We start from the raw sequence: 16360 nt of genomic DNA, 5'->3' as shown, positions 1-16360 counted from the left end.
AATCCTGCAGATTATTTTGTATTTGTTCATTGGGGATCCTTTGGCTTTCACCTATCCTATGTGTTTTTAACTGGATATTGTCTGTTTTTATGCTTTTTAAATTTTGTATACTTGTTTTTAATGTTCAATTTTTAATCTTTGTAAACTGCCCAGGGTGCTTCAGCTATGGGTCAGTATATAAATGTAACAAATAAATAAATAAATGAATAAATAAATAAATAAATAAATAAATAAATAAATAAATAAGAGAAACAAGAGTCCAACTGGGTTCCTGATATGGAATGAAACATCTATACATCCTTCAATGGGCAAGTGAATGGCTTCAGAACACAATAATAATAATAATAATAATAATAATAATAATAATAATAATAATAATAATTTTATTTATTGCTTACCTGCCTCTCCCTCTGAATCGAGGTGGGGAACAACATTAAATACAAAAATACCATAAAATGCATAAAACTGATTAAAAAACATATAAAACCGATGTAACATTAAAATAACAATTGGACATCTTAAAATTCATCTGGAGCTAAACAGTTGGGAGTTTAACCCGATGACTGCCTGGTTGGGAGACTACTGACAGCCCCTTCTAAGCAGTGCTGGGCATTACACCGTAATAAAGAAAATGGCAAGTTGTGACTTGTGTAAGACCCTGCTGGGGGCTTTACCTTGGATGATGATGCGGCCCCGATAGGTATCTTTTCCTTGGGCATTCTCAGCTTCACACTCGTAAGTGCCCTCATCTTCAAAGCCAACCTCTTTAAGCTGCAGGAGGGGCTCAGTTGTGATCCACGCTGAGGTTTGGCTACCATCCAACTTTCGCCATTTTATTCGAGGGACAGGGCTAGGTGACAAAAGAGGCATCTGTGAAACAGCCCTGCAGGCTTCAGGGCAATGCAACAGCAGCCATAACTGCAGTGCAATGCAATGCACTGCTACGCTTCTCCTTTGCTCATTTGGAACAGAATCTTCCATTTTTAAAACTGTCTAAGCTCACCTATACACCTTATTAGTTAATTGCCGAACTGTCAGCTTCTGCAGACAACTGCACGAACGTTATAAAGCCCTGAGGAAGAACGCAACCGCGTTCGAAACGTGTAGGCACCTGGCACTTTAATAAAACTTTTACTAATATTATTGTTGAAGATTACTTGGTTCCACCCTTGCCTTTGGCTATTTTTTACTCCCCTACGGGGTTTTCCTTGCTTTCGCACCTGCTGGCAATCAAGCCTGCCTGCCTGCCTATAAATAGCATCCTGACTAAAAAAAAAAATCTCTATCCTCCTACCAACTTGGAACTATGGAGGCTGCTTGCAGTTACTTGTTATTGTGTGGACTCCTCACATACTCAGAAGCACTGTTATTTATTATGTTACCCATTCCAGGGCAAATAGATAGAGTAAGTAGTATTCAGACGATTAAAAATCTAGCTTACAAAACGAGCAAAGATAGTCAAGTTCATTAGCGCAAATCAACCACTCTACAATGGAAGGTGAATGTGGCTTCCTCAAACATTACACATTCCATCCAGACACCATGGGCTAAGATTTCCAAACTCTTTGCCGGACAGAAGTTCTCTGTTGTTTAAAATGGTAGCTCGCTCCTTCCTTCCCCTTCTGCATTCCTGATCCCCGGAAGTAGAGACTACCTAACCCAATGCATGATTACACCAGCCTGCAACTTCTCTGTGGTCACCAGCAACAGGCTAAATGCAACCGACACATCTACTCACTTCCCAAAGGCAAAACACTCCAAGGCCACCAGCTGCCCAGCCAGAGCATAAGTATCAGAAGGAAACTTGGCTTTAATGCTTGGAGCATATGGTCTGGAATCTGTGGAAAGGAGGAGAGGAGATTGCAAGGGGTCAGGGCTTGAGAGTGTCGAAGTTACTCACGCAGCGTGTTGCAAAGCTCAGGCCACCAAAATTATTCATCTTCTTAAAAAAAATTCCACTTTTGAAACCCAAGGAATTATATGCAGGGAGGCATTTACTTCTAACAGTCACTGCAGAGCCAGTTTTTACATGACTGAAGCAACTTGAGGGCTGTCTATATGGCTTATTTGCCCCGCGGTGGCACTGCGTTAGTTACATGACGCAGCTGGCAACACTCAGCCACCACGGGGCTTTCCCCCAAAGCTCTGCATTTAAAAAGTCAGGGACTCAACACAAATTTTTCCCCTGAAGTGAGGCCACCATGGTCCTTCCACCATGTGACCTTGCTTCAGTGTCGAGCTGAGGATTTCCCTGGACGGATGCCGACTGCTGAAAGGTCATTGGAAGCCAGACAGAGGGTAGGGGGCAGGTCCGACATGCCAAATGGCTGCCAGAAAGCCCACACTTCCTTCTGCCATGAGGATTTCCTGCCCCCACCCCAGGGCAGTGAAACTACGGGGTTTTCTCTGAAAGCAGCAGCAAAGCGGCACCGTGAACGCAACCTCACGGTTGCTGCTACCACACGGTCATATCTTACACTGCTCTGATACATCGGGAAACCTTAGTTCACCTTTGCTAGAATTAGGCAGGGTCAGCCCACATTTTGCTTCTCCCCTCCCATTCTGTGAACAGAAGTGGATCAGAGTGGCGGCTGAAATTTACTTCAACACCCGCTACGGGACAGCATCCTCTCCCATACCTGAGGGCAACAGGCTTGCTTAGTAGGTGCATGGAAATGACATGGCACACACAGCTCTGCATCTAACACCTGAGGTGGCCACTTGACTGTGCCTAATGGTAGAACCAGCCCTGGAGCTAATTAGGGACATAGAACGCTGCCTTAGACAGAGTCAGATCATGGGTCCATTTAGCTCAATGTTGTCTATACCAGGGGTAGACATTGCGGTACCTGTGTTCACCCAAACACATCTTTCTTGGCATCTGGCAAGGTGTCCCAGACCTCCCACATTTTTTTTTTTAAAAAAATAACCCATTCTCTTACTGGCAGTTGGAGTTGCTGCGAAATAGGATTCTGTTTCTGCTAAAAACTGTCTTCAAAGGAGTGGTTTAGTGTGATGGGGCTCAGGTATCATCGTTGACTTATAGTCAGTCTTTGGGGCAGGTTACTTGTCCTTTGCCATGCCTCCTATGCCAGCCATATCATAATGGTTTCTCCAATTGCCAAAGGTTCTCCAATTGCCAAAGGTTCTCATGCCTCAGGTCTACACTAATTGGCAGCAGCTTTACAGGGTTTCAGATAGGGGAGTTCCTAAGCCTTACCTGGAGATTAAACTGGGAACTTTTGCATGCAAAGCGTCTGTTCTATCCCCTGAGCTATGGCTCTTCTTCCCGGATGATTTTAGGCAAGCCACTTTTTCACAACCTCAGCCCCATCCCCATCTACTAGAAAGAATAAGAATACTGACCTATCTTATAGGGTTTTGGTGGGATTGCTAAGAGAATGTGAGGTGCTTTGAACACCCTCAAGTGCTACATAAATGCAAATTATTATTTGTAAAAGCAGGGACCATATAGTGGATTCTGACACACAGTTGTGAATTTAGAAGTGCAGGCACTCATCATGACAGTCCCTATAGCCACGCCCTCAAAGAGGGTACAAAAATGCAGGCAGCTGTATTGCTCACTCTCTTTTTCTCTGTATTATATATGTCTTCTGTGGGTCTTTTGTAATGTGTCTTAATGGCCCATTCCTGACCAAGTCACTCCAAAAGATCTTGCAGGAATTGCTCACAATATATTGTTGCTGGGAACCTGCATTTTCACACCAGCTACTGTGAGGATTGCAGCTAAGTTCAAAGGGAACAGGGAAACCCAGTGGAAGCTGGTGGCTCCGATGTCAGTGGGGCATTGAAGCCGCTCCTGGTTTCAGTCAGGACCAAGGTGGATAGCTTCTTTAGCATTCTGACTGGTTCTGGCTGAAACCTGAAGCAGCTTCATTGCCCCACTGATATTGGAGCCAGTAGCCTGTACTGGGGAAGCTTGATGGGACAGTGTGAGTGGAAGATGTTCCACCCACATTGTTCCTGCTCATCAAAAAGTCCCATCACTTCATAGAATAGTAGAGTTGGAAGGGGCCTACAAGGCCATCGAGTCCAACCCCCTGCTCATTGTAGGAATCAAATGTACATGCAGTTCCCAGGTAGTCACCCTCCCAGACACTGACCAGGCTTAGCATCCCATGTCTTCACACCATTTGTGCTCAGCCCTGTGAGCCCTGGCTCCACTACACCACTGCTGACTCTGAAAGGTAGTGTGGGTCTGCTCCATAGATTATTTGCCTCTGTTCTGCTTATTTTGTTTAAAATTCCAGCTTTCTCTCTCTCTTTTGTTGTAATTTCACAATTAAAAAAAAAGGGGGGGGGAATCGTGTTCAGCCACAAAGTAAGAGGCTGCTCTTCATCAAATCACTCATTTCTTAGCTTTTAATTCCTATCAAATGGCAAGACCAAGCTAAGTTTATTGTGAAAATAAAAAAAGGCTAAAATGCACATCATTATAAGTATTTTATGACTATGAAGGGTCACAGCTCAGTGGTGTAGCCCATGCTTTGCAATGGCCTGACTCTGTATGAGGCGGCTTCCTAGGCTCCTAAAAGCAGAACAGCTAGTGAGGACCACAAGCGTTTGCATGTGATGGAAATGACATGAAAGAAACTCTTGTGTCCCCTCCTCTTTCTGATAGCTATAAAAGGATCTCTATTAGGGCTGTGCTCCGCTCCGATTCGGATTGCGAATCCGGAGCGGAGCGACCCGATCCGCCTCCACCAAAGGTGGATCCAAATCGGGTCAGGGCAGCTGCAGATCAAGGTGAAGCGGTTTGCCTCCATCCGGAGCTCTGAACGCAGGTAAGTGGGGGAGGAGGGGGGCTCACCTGGCACCGCTGCCACAATCTCTGCGGTGACGGTGGCGGAGCCAGGTAAGGGGGCAGGGGGGGGCTTACCTGTGTCCATCGTGGTCCGTATGGTGACGGCATATGGCCCAAGCCTCAATTGAAGCCAGTGCCAGAGGCAAGTAAGTGGGGGGAGGGGGGCTTACCTGGCTCCACCGCTGCAGTCCGTACGGTGATGGCAGCAGAGCCAGGTAAGGGCGCAGGGGGGAGGGGGCTTATTCACCCCCCATTTTGTCCCCCCTTCCCCACTTACCTGCCTCCGCTGCCCGCCGCAGAGGCAAGTAAGTAGGGAAGGGGGGCAAAATCTCGATCCGTCCCTCCGGATCTTGCTCCGTGGAGCAGAGCGGGGATAGGTCGGATCGACCCAAAGCGGTTTGGGCCTGATCTGAAAGTTCCGGATCGGGCCATGAAGCGGTTCGGGGGGTCCATGCACAGCCCTAATCTCTATCAAAAGCTCATTAACTGAAGTCCAAACTAGGTTATTTTGTTCACCTTGTCAGCCCTGTTCACATATAAAGTAGGGGATAGAGAATGTCTTCCTCCCCACCATGAAATTAGGCGTGCTGATGAGGGAAGTGAAACCACCCACCCACCCTCTTTACCTTGCTGTGGTCCATTGCTTGAAGCACTCTTTTTCTCAGCCTGGCTCATTTCCCATATCAGAGCTGGGCTGTGATTCACGCCATGGAGCACAGGGAAGGCAAGAAAGGGGAAATGGTTCTGTTCCCTTCATTTAATGAAAAAAAATAGAGTTCCAAACTCCCGATTTATATGTGAATGGGGCAAACACACCAATAAACAAATGTGGCTACCCTGTCATGTTCAATTTGGATGTAAGAGGAAATATCGCATGACAAATGGAAGATTCTACTGAGCCCTCTCAGTCATTCCGCCTCCTGCTGCTTATTGGGAATCCTCCTCCTTCTCCATTTCTACAGATTAGGAATGGAGCCTTGGTTTATAATACTCTTTCTTTTTCAGCATTGAATTTATTCAATCCCAGCTCCACTCTGGGCCAATGACGTGGCTGTATTGTATGCTTTATAAGAGATTTCTAAAGGTGTGTTGTTTTTAAGTAATAAAATAAAAGCTTTTGCCTTCACGGTTTTTTATATTTTAGAAACTAAAAGCAGATAGGCATGGGGATGTTGAAGAGAGATCCATTGAATATATTAATGCATTGTAAAGAAACTGGGCAGTAATTATGCAGCTTGATACCAGTGGGTTCTACACTTCCTTGCTGCAATTATTCGCCCAATGATTTTATGTTACAGCATCTGAGCCATTAGAGCCATTACATTATATAATGAAAACTTTGTGGGTAGGTGACACAACATGCCCCACCAAGCCAAATGTAGCTCACTGACCATGTATGATGGCCTGCAAGGGTTCAACAACCTTCCTATTTTTGCACTCCCAGGTAGGTTTATTGAGGCCCTCATGGCTCACCATACATGGCTGGCAAGCTATGTTTGGCTTGGTGAGTCACAAGTCCCATAGGCCTGCTTCAGAGATATGCTCACCCTGAGCTAGCTGTTCAGCGAGTGCCCAGTTGTTCTGTATCCCTAACGCACTGACCTTCTCTGACAAGATTGAGCTGTGAAAACGTGCTAAAAACGCTCTTTTTAATAGAGTCAATGTGGCCGGTGGCAAAGCAGGAGTAGTTGCCAAGATCAGACGCCTCTGTCTTAGCAATGTAAAGGTTTCCGGTGGTCTGGGAGATGAAGCGCCTTCCGTCTGCTGGGATGAAGTTGGGGAAGTCATTCACAAACCAGCGGTATGCAAGTCCTGTGTGCAAACGGAGAGAGAGGGTGAAACACGGGCTTTTCTGCACCATAGTCACGCTAGAAGGTTGACCTCAGCAGGCTATTTCCCAGACCGAGACACAACTGTCCAGTAGCTATTCATTCATTCTGTACCAATAGCCTGGTGTACACCACTGCCTTACAAACAAAGGGACAAAATGAACATATTTGTTGTTATTCTAAAGGGGATGCACATTTCTCCCACAATATTCATTTATACAGAGCTGAACCCAATGCCCCCCAAAATACTAGATGAGAACTTTGGATCTGCTACTAGCTTTTTCATTTGATACTTGGCACGTTATCTCCAGCTTCTCATATCACAGCTTAGGGGCTAAAGTTTAACAAGCCTCGTGACTCTCAGCAAGATGCTCTCAATGTTTTCAGTATTAGAAATCCCTTTCTTTGTTCCCCAAGAGACGCTGTTCTCATTTAGTGCTACCTCTTTACATGCAATGCAGTCCCCTGGTAATCAAAACCTGCAAGGTGGAAAATAGAGATGAAACAAACCTCCACTAGTAAAATATTCAAATACAGATTTGCTTAGCTACAGAACATTGAGAACTGCAATTTCTACACATACTGAAATAATCAGCTTCTGACATGCAATCTATAGCAGTGCTTAAGAGAGCCCATTTCTGAATTTCATGGGAGAATTCTAGGATTCGTGGCCACAGAATCAAAGATCACAGGCACTTTGCTTGAGATGAACAAAACAATTCACGCTTGTCAGAACCCTTCTCATCTCAGCTGCCTGAACATACCAGAAAGCATGGAAATTTCTCTTTAGAGTTGGTATACATTTCCAAGGTTATCACTGCAACCATAGGGATCAGGCACAAATTATTTTTAGGCAAAAAGGGAATAAAACTAAAATGCTTTTTTGTTCTTTCTTTCTTTCAAATTCTATTTCAACTCAATAGAGACCTTTTTGTAATGTTGTATCTAAAATAACACAATCACAATGTAGAGTCCAGTATATTATTTTATCCAACAGTGAAACATGAGAATGTATTCCTTTCCTCCTCCAGAGAAAGTCTATTTGTCTATCCATTTCTGCTATACGAAGCATCTTACTTCATCATTCTCTTGTAGATGGAACATAGACTTGTTTCCAGAATTTTGTGCCATGAACAACAAATGAAAAATTAGTGACTTATTACAGGAATTGAACTGCTTTATCCAAATTATTGAACAAAAGCATTCAGACCAAGCCCTAGCTGGCAGATTACTCCCAAAATACGAGTATTTCCTACCCCTAAACGGAGGACTCATTTTGAATATGTTGCCATTGGCTCACCTGGGTAATGTGCGGGTGGGTGGCAAGAAAACATCACCCCCCAGCCCTCTGTAGTCCTCACTGGGTCTCGCTCTTCTGTAGAAAATTCCTGCAAAACTAAATGCAAAAGAATGAAATGAATGCAGCCAGTGGAGGCTGGTGGCTCCAATTTCGGTGGAGCTATGAATCCATTCTGAGTTCCAGTCAGAACCAGCCAGAACTCTAAAGGAGCTATCCAAGGTGCTGAGCCCTAGCCCCTCCAAAAGGCTCAGTGCCCTGGATAGCTCCTTTAGCGTTCTGGCTGGTTCTGACTGAACCCCAGAATGGAATTACAGCCCCACCCAAATTGGAGCCACCTTTCTCCACTGAATGGAGGCAATCAGACATAAACTATGAAGGCCAACACTTCCTACAAATTAGATCTCTCTCGACTACAGGAGAAATAATGCTAGTTACAGGTAATCATGCTCCAAAAGTATGAAAAGGAAATTAAACTGAGAGAGTTAGAGCAGATGGTATCCAGAGTACTCCTCAGAGAGCCTGCTGTAAATGAACTACATAAGTCAATACTATCCCTCTATAATCATATTTTTATCTATTTATTTCCCCCCACAAATGTATATCCTTTCATTCAGGTCCTAAGTGGCCCCTCAAGATGGCTAATGATTGAAAAAGAAAATCAATAAAAACAAGGTTAAAGCATACAAAGACGCTGCCGTCAAACAATAAAATACCAAAGCAGCAGCAAAGCCTTAAACAGGAGATGAAATAACTTAGTGAGACTCAAAACCCCAGCACAGTTTGAGAATGCTTTTTGCTAGCCTTCTAAAAGCCCATAGGAAGTCAGTCGGGAAAACCACTGCAAGTCACAAATTCTACCGAGCCGGTCCACCACCAAAAAGGGTTTACTTGTCATCCTCATGTCGGAAGGCTGAGGTTAAAAAACTCTTGCCTCCAGAGGGCATTCATTAACTCAGCTTAGAGCCACTATCCAGGCACCTCAAGCCCTGCCTGGTCATTCCTGCTGTGCAGTGGTAAGGATTCACATCCTCAATGGTGTTTTCCCCTTTTTGACCTCCACCAAACTGGGGGCCCTCTGAGCAAATAGAAAGGCCCCTCGAGACTCTTCAGCCATTGCTACTAGGCTCTCTCAAGTCTTTACCCTCCTCTTATTACCCACTCCCTCCGCTCAGCCTGTCCTTGAAGAACATACATCATGTCCCTGGTGTCCATGTGCCTCACTTCTGCCCTGGCTGTGTTGATTTCTAGCCAGGCCATTTGTGCTGTGCTGCTGACTAGGGGTAGGGATGTCTGAATTTTGTGATATCCGTGCTGCGTGCATTTTGAGGATTGAGAGGTGCCATTCGAACACGAGTCCATTCACAGAGAGATTTGATTCCCCCCATCATGCAGAAAAATATGCAAATGATTCCATAAGGAAGCTCTCAAAAATTTAAATAATTTATATTAGTACATAACATTTTGCGTATTGTCGCCCATTTAATTCGACTTTTCCCCATGTATATTTTCCAGCATGGCATATGTCTCAGATGAAAAGTGCGTATTTTCCTGCATATGAATATGCACAAATTTCAATAAAGTAAAATAAATAAATCCGGAAGTCCAAGGACTCTGCACGTGCCTGGGGAGGCCGGTCTGCAGCAGATTCTGCAGGTCAGTTTCTTAGAAATGTGAATTCGTTTTAGTCTGCCTCAAATGTCTCCAACATCCTTAGACACAAGTAGTGCAACACTTGACATAGCTCCTGTGTTTTGCTGTGCGTCCTGCACTGAATTAACTTCAGAAAGTCGACCCAAGACTAAACAGTAACTTACAGCCAAAGTGAACAGAAGCTTCTCTGCTGACTACTGTGCCCACGGAGTTGGATGCCACACACTGGTAGGATCCGGCATCTTTGGCTTTCTTTGGGTTGCTTATCACCAGGTTGCCCCCATTCAACCTATGACGGGATTCTGGCTCTATTTTGATCTCGGTGCCATTCATTTTCCACCTGCCAAGACAATGGGGTTCGGGTGGTGTGGAGAACAGTCCAGAGTAATCACAGCTGCACATTAACATTGCCCTGAATACTAACACACATTGGCATTTAGGAGGCACACAAACTCTCAATGGGGCCTATTGTAGGATTGTGGCTGAATGGTGAATACTGTCTTAGTAGCTACAAAACCAGCCCAGAAAAAAGTAATGACTGCACTGAACCTAATGCTAAAGTAGATCCTAATCTCAAGGATTATTCTAAGAGATAAGAGATTTTAAGAATTATTGTAAAAAGACCAGGCCCCTTAGGTTGTATTTTACTACACCAGAAAGTGTATCAACATCCAGCACTAGGATTGTTTGTTGCTGATATAAATTGTACAACTAGGATCTTCAAAACTTTGCTCTGCAGAGCTTCCTGCTCCCTAGATCAAGTCTTCCAAATTATGTTCTCCCAGTTTGCTCCTTGCTTCCTATTTATGTGTCTAGGAAACTGGTGCTGTTCCTCACCCTCCATTCTCTTTGAAATTAATGCCTGCTTTCCCTTCTAACCTTGCTCTCATACTTCTTGATACTGGTGGTCATACAGAAAGGCTGCTACCCCAGTAGTTGACCCCTGGACATTGCTTTGGGTTTGCCCTGCTAATACCATTGTGTGCTCTTCTGGCCCTGTTTATGCAAGCATGCCTACATCCTAATACCCATGGCCATGCAAACAGGTGCTTGTATTTCACACAATTTGTTTCCAAGGCACACCAATTCTATGACATTATATGTCCATGTTCAGGAGGAGAAAAACATTTAAAACTGAGCAATCAATCAAATGGATTTGTAAAAATGGTTTATTATTATGTACAATAATTTAATATTGAAAGGCAGGATATAGATTTTGGGTTGGATCCAGATTTAATCATACTTAGAATAGAGCCACTGAAATCAATGGGATGTAAATTAGTCATGACTAACTTAATATTGATGGTTGTTCTCTAAGTATGACTAAATCTGCATCCAACTCAATGTTTTACCTTTTTATACACATTTTGAACACAAGTTTTCCCATATGGAATTTGCATTTTCTGGACACAGAATTTGGATTCCTTGGATGATGTATCTGGATGGTTAAATCTGGAATTTTAAAGTCAGAACCCAGCAACCTGATTTTTGAGCTCTGGATAATTTAAAACAGAGGGTCTGATCCAGCACACTTAGGCTGCAACTCCACACACACTTTCTTGGAAAAAAGCCCTATTGAACTCTACGGAACATACTTCTGAGTAGATAGAAGGATTACACAGTTCATGCATTAAACCCATTTAAAATCCCATTGATGGCAACAGGAAAGAGCTAAGCATGTGTTTCCAAATGTGTTTAACTCAATGGGATATAAAATTTGTGCCTTTCACCCTGTATTTGGCAGTGCAAGACAGGATGTGTGTTAATTCAATCAAACAACAGATGTCACACACTTGTGTGGATCGCAGCCAAAGATTTCCCACTACTAGAAGCAAATGAACTCACCTGTAGGTAGCTGGAGGGCTGGCTCGTGCTTGGCAAGTCAACAATATTTGCTCTTCTGTTGATCCTTCGGGAAAGAGGGTGTTGCGTGGTTGTTCTTCAAAGACTGGCCCATAGTTCCTTACAGTACTTTCTGCTGGCCACCACACTGCATGAGAAATGAAAGAAACCTGAAATGCTCAGACTTCAGTTGAGTACACAGCAGCAGTGGCAGCAGGCGTGCCATTAACATGATGGCTGACCGGCATTTTTCAGCCATCAGTACTCTTCACTAAACAGAAGGAGGCGCTGTGAAGCTCAAAACCTTGTGCAGCTGCATGCCAATGTTGATGGCTTTACCTATTTTGTATTTCCACACATAGGCCTTTACCTACTTTGTATCTCCTCCTGTCCTTTGAGACTATGGGTGTGTTCAGACAATCCCAGGGGGAAGGTGAGCCATGCTGCAGGGAGGGGTATGGAAACCATGACAAGCCCTCCCCTCACACAAGTGCTGAGCTTTGTGGGGCAGCATGGTTCACTTACCACCATCCCGGCTAACCATGCTCCCTTTGGTGTCATCCTTCCATGGCAATTGCACATCCCAGTGGCCATCGCAGTGGGAATGGGCTCGCGGCAGCTGTTGCTAGTTGAGCTCAACTATAGAGATCTGCCAAGCAGGTTGGAGCGTTGGCAGCATTTCTGGCTGCTCTAGGTAGCCGTCTCTATGGTCGGTTGCATTTTTTCCACGGGGAGCTTGCCACCTCAGGGCCTGTAACCACTCTGCAGAGCCAATGATGGGTACCACACCCATTGTGGGTGGGGAAAACAACCCCTCATGATATGCTAACCCTTCATGGGTTGACACTACCTAGACACTACCCATGACAGATTAGCATTTCATGTGAACCCAGCCTGACCCAGGAGCTATCTTCTACTGAATTATCATGGAATTATAGCAGCCTCGTAGTGACCTTCTGAGTTACTAAGAATACTCATGCTGGCCAGATGAAGGCCTTAGAGCTGTCAGCTCCCGACCCAAACATGAAGGCCTTCTACTTTTAAATTTGCTAAGACAAGTTGCAATGGCTGCATCTCCCACTCTACTGCCCAGTCTACAGTGACCAGGTGCCTTCTTTTACAGAGAAAAGAAAGGAATTGTTTGTTGTACTTGCATTTTGATTTGATCAGATTATTATTATTATTATTATTATTATTATTATTATTATTATTATTATTACACCATTCTGTGTACTTTTAGTAGACGAATAGGATTGTAATGCATTGTTTAACATTATTATTAACAATAATTATCCCATAATTTTTTTAACTAAGACCAAGATAGCATTAGATTTATTGTTATGCACATCTGTAATTCTAGTTACAAAGCCAGAAGGAAGCCAAGATTGCTCACAACAGAGGGGCAGGCTGTGAACTTTCTTTTTATATTACATTTGTCTTCATCTGAGTTAACTTTTTTCAGATTTACTGGCATTTGAATGCTGGGTTTCAATGAAAAGTGTAAGATTATGGAAGCAATATTGCTATGTCATGAGCTTTGGGGGTCCTCAAATCAGAATACATTTCAGGCCTGCCCGGCTCCCAATCATCAGCAAAGATGCAACATAAGAAACAGTAGGTTGGAAACAGAGTGCTTTTGTCCCTCCGGTGTCACCACTTCTCTGAGACAGACAGTTCTACCTGTTGAAACAAATTCCCACCCTCATCCCTACCAAGTCGGTTGGAAGGACGATCTTGAGTGGAAGTGAATTAATAGGAGTGCTTTTGCCCAGCTTTGGCTGATGAGCCAGCTGCATCTATTCCTGGTACAGTCAGACCTAGGTGTACACCCACATGCATTTGTTACATCTTAATGGACTACTATAAAACACTCTATGTAGGGCTGCCTGTGGAAATCATTTGTGAATTTAAACTAGTGCAGGAGGCTCCTGCTGCTGCTAGAATTTTGACAGGGGCAAAGTTTGGGACATTGGGACCCCCTTTATTGTATCAGCTGCACAGGTGGCCAGATCTACGCCAAGTGTAATTCAAGGTGTTGCTTACTACCTTTAAACAGGGCTCCTGTCCTGTATCTTTAACAGTTGTATTGAAATGTGAATTTCAGCAGGTGTCATTTGTATATATGGAGAACCTGGTGAAATTCCCTCTTCATCACAACAGTTAAAGCTGCAGGAGCCTTGCCCTCTTTTAAATCTGGTCACTCTAGTATAGCTCCTGCAGCTTTAACTGTTGGGATGAAGAGGGGATTTCACCAGGTTCCCCATATATACAAATGACACCTGCTGAAATTCCCTTTTCTGTGCAACTGTTAAAGATACAGGAGCCCTGTTCTCCTTTTCATATGGTCACCCTACCTTAAAGCTCTAAGTGGATTGGGACCTGACTATTAGAAGGACTGTTTCTGCCCATGATAACCTGCCTATCCCTTAAGATCAGTTGTTGCAACCCTCCAGCACTTGGCGTTGCCTCCAGAAGCATGGTGGTGACAACCCACGAGGGGGCTTTCTTTGTGACTGCTTGCCCCAAGAGATTATTTCATCATCATTTGAGGGATTGCATAATTGGAAACTAGCCCAGCATCTGCCACTTGGGCAGTATATTAATTTAAATAAAAACAACATAGAGGGTAATCCTGTGCATGTCTACTCAAGAGTAGGGATGTATGAGAAATTCGTTTCAGTTAATTTTTGATCAGGTTTTATCCAGTTCATACCTTTCGGACGGAACAACGACTCAAACACAATTTGCGGTCAAAGCCCATATACTTTCAAACTTACAATTCAATTCGTGGACCTCCCAAAAGTGTGTTCCAACTGCATGAAAATATGTGTGCTTTTGAAAAACTATATATGCACAGGCACGCTTCAGTCAATGGGAGAAGAATGAGTATATTTCAAAAATCTGCACAATTGATGCATACGCCTGGAAAAATATGCAGGAAAATACACACGGGTTTTCATGCAAATAAAACAAAAGCAAAGATCGTAATCTGATATGGACACGAGTTCTCAGATGGAACTTGGAGGACTTTGACAGCCTCAGGTCTTGTTTGTACGCACAGCCCTACTCAGTAGAACGTGTGCATAGGATTGCCGCTGAGGTCATCTTCCCCTTTAGCTGTGTTCGGCTGGCAACTGAAGACATTTCCCTTTAAACAAGCATTTGGCTCTCCAGATGCTTCGTTCTATTTATTGACAGTTATCTTTGGCTCTTGGTGTTTCTGCCGTTGCTGCTGCTATTGGCTTGTTGTGAATGTGTTTTAATGATTGGTTACTGTTTTTATCCTTTGTATATTTTGTAAGCTGCTCTGAGCGAGCCCTTTTTGGGAGGGGGAAAGATTGGGAATCAATTCCTTAAATAATAAAAAACATCCCACCAGTTGTCTGTATTCTCCCACATTTCCTTCCTTCCTTGCATGATACAGTAGGACAGAAACTGCTTTTAAAAGCATATATTTTTATATATACAAGTGTGACTTCCAACTGGGGGGAAAGACCAGCAGGAGAAACACTCTCATGTTCACCAGCACCTTGACTTGTAGAGATCTTGTTTCATGTTTGGGCTGCTGCCCTTTAGTTTCTACACAAGAAAGGGGGGCACACTAATGCCCCAAGCCTCGTTTAAGCAGCTGCCTGGACATTAGCCAATTAGAGATCGTAGCCACCACATACAGCGAGAGCTAAGCCAATTTCTTACTGATGTGCAGCCAGCAGTGACTGAAACGCACTAGGTCATATATCTTCTGTTTCAAAACACAAGGCCCATCCCTTCCTGGCTTTTGGAAGAAAGGACTTCCCCCTACTGGCTTGGGCTTCGCAAAGTTACTGCTGTGTCAGGATGAAACAGTGACCCTAACGTTAACATCACAGAGGAATCTTATTAGGCTAAAAGACTTGGTGAGGTCTGACATATTGAGCCTGGGGAAGTAAATGCATCAAAAAGCTGAGCATAAAGTCTTTGAAATGAATTTCATTTCTACAAACTTTCTTACCCTAAACTCAACTATCCCAATATCACTTGCAAAATCCATTCTAGGAGGTGAAGCTTCATTTTACAAATAAAACTCACAGGAAAAGTTGTGCATGGGGGTGGGGGGGGGCAATGACTTTGTGGGACGGCTGCTCTGGGCGTTTAGAACCTCATGCCTGGGGGGCAAATCTGGCCCTTCAGGGTTCTCCAGATGACCAAGCCCCCTTCACCTTGGCTCCACCCCCTTTCCCCAACGACCCAAACATTTGGGGGTTCCCTGTCTTTTGTGCTGTTTTTCCCTATTCTGAAACACTGCCTAGTTACTGGCAGTAAGAGCTTTATGCTACAATATTCTTGTATTTTTGTATTTTGGCCTCACCCCTTTGCCTCTGGCCATGCTCTTTTTGCCTTCACCTCTGTCCCTCACTGGAATGTGGTCACCAAAAGCTTCCCCAAAATGGAATCTAGTCCTTGAGCAAACTCCCCTTTCCCACAGCTCATCTCTTCACAAATACTGTTCTCCTCAACTGAGGGGCTGCCTATACGGTGACTGGTTGCCACCACGATAAACAAAACCTCACACTTTTCCTGCTTTGGGGTAGTGCCGGCTAATCCCAATGCTGCAGCAAAAGCGTGGGGTTTCCAGCAGCTGGGCCTACCCCCTGCCCGGGCAGACGGCAACCAATCAGGGGTTGCCACCTGCCCACCCGTGCTACCGCATCGAGGATGGAGGAAGGTTAGACGGCCGAAGGGCCATGTCTATCTCACGCCATCCCGAAAAGTCAGGGTAAGCTTTTGAAAAGCAGGGCTTCTCTGGAAAGCCCTGCAATGCCTTTGAGGTGGCTGCTGTGTCGTGTAATTGACACAGTGCCACCGCAGAGCCACCTTGGAGCTTCCAGAGCATTCAGACAGTCCCTGAGTTTCAATACTAGAAGAGACTTCAGC

General features: G+C 44.3%; 1 protein-coding gene across 1 annotated transcript in view; it reads right to left on the bottom strand.

The window, feature by feature from the left end:
- Positions 1–16360, bottom strand: part of CNTN2 (contactin 2) — a 75834-nt gene that overhangs the window by 25680 nt on the left and 33794 nt on the right. Inside the window, exons 3-8 of the mRNA XM_063142287.1 lie at positions 11450–11594; positions 9769–9944; positions 7955–8050; positions 6428–6637; positions 1739–1838; positions 675–850 (exon numbers count right to left, since the gene is read on the bottom strand). Coding sequence (XP_062998357.1) covers positions 675–850; positions 1739–1838; positions 6428–6637; positions 7955–8050; positions 9769–9944; positions 11450–11594 — 903 coding nt within the window. The remainder of the gene's footprint in view (positions 1–674; positions 851–1738; positions 1839–6427; positions 6638–7954; positions 8051–9768; positions 9945–11449; positions 11595–16360) is intronic.

The sequence above is a fragment of the Elgaria multicarinata genome, chromosome 1, assembly GCF_023053635.1.
Source record: "Elgaria multicarinata webbii isolate HBS135686 ecotype San Diego chromosome 1, rElgMul1.1.pri, whole genome shotgun sequence".
Taxonomy (NCBI): domain Eukaryota; kingdom Metazoa; phylum Chordata; class Lepidosauria; order Squamata; family Anguidae; genus Elgaria; species Elgaria multicarinata.
The sequence above is the reverse complement of the archived record's forward strand: the minus strand, read 5'-3'. Positions and strand labels throughout refer to the sequence as shown.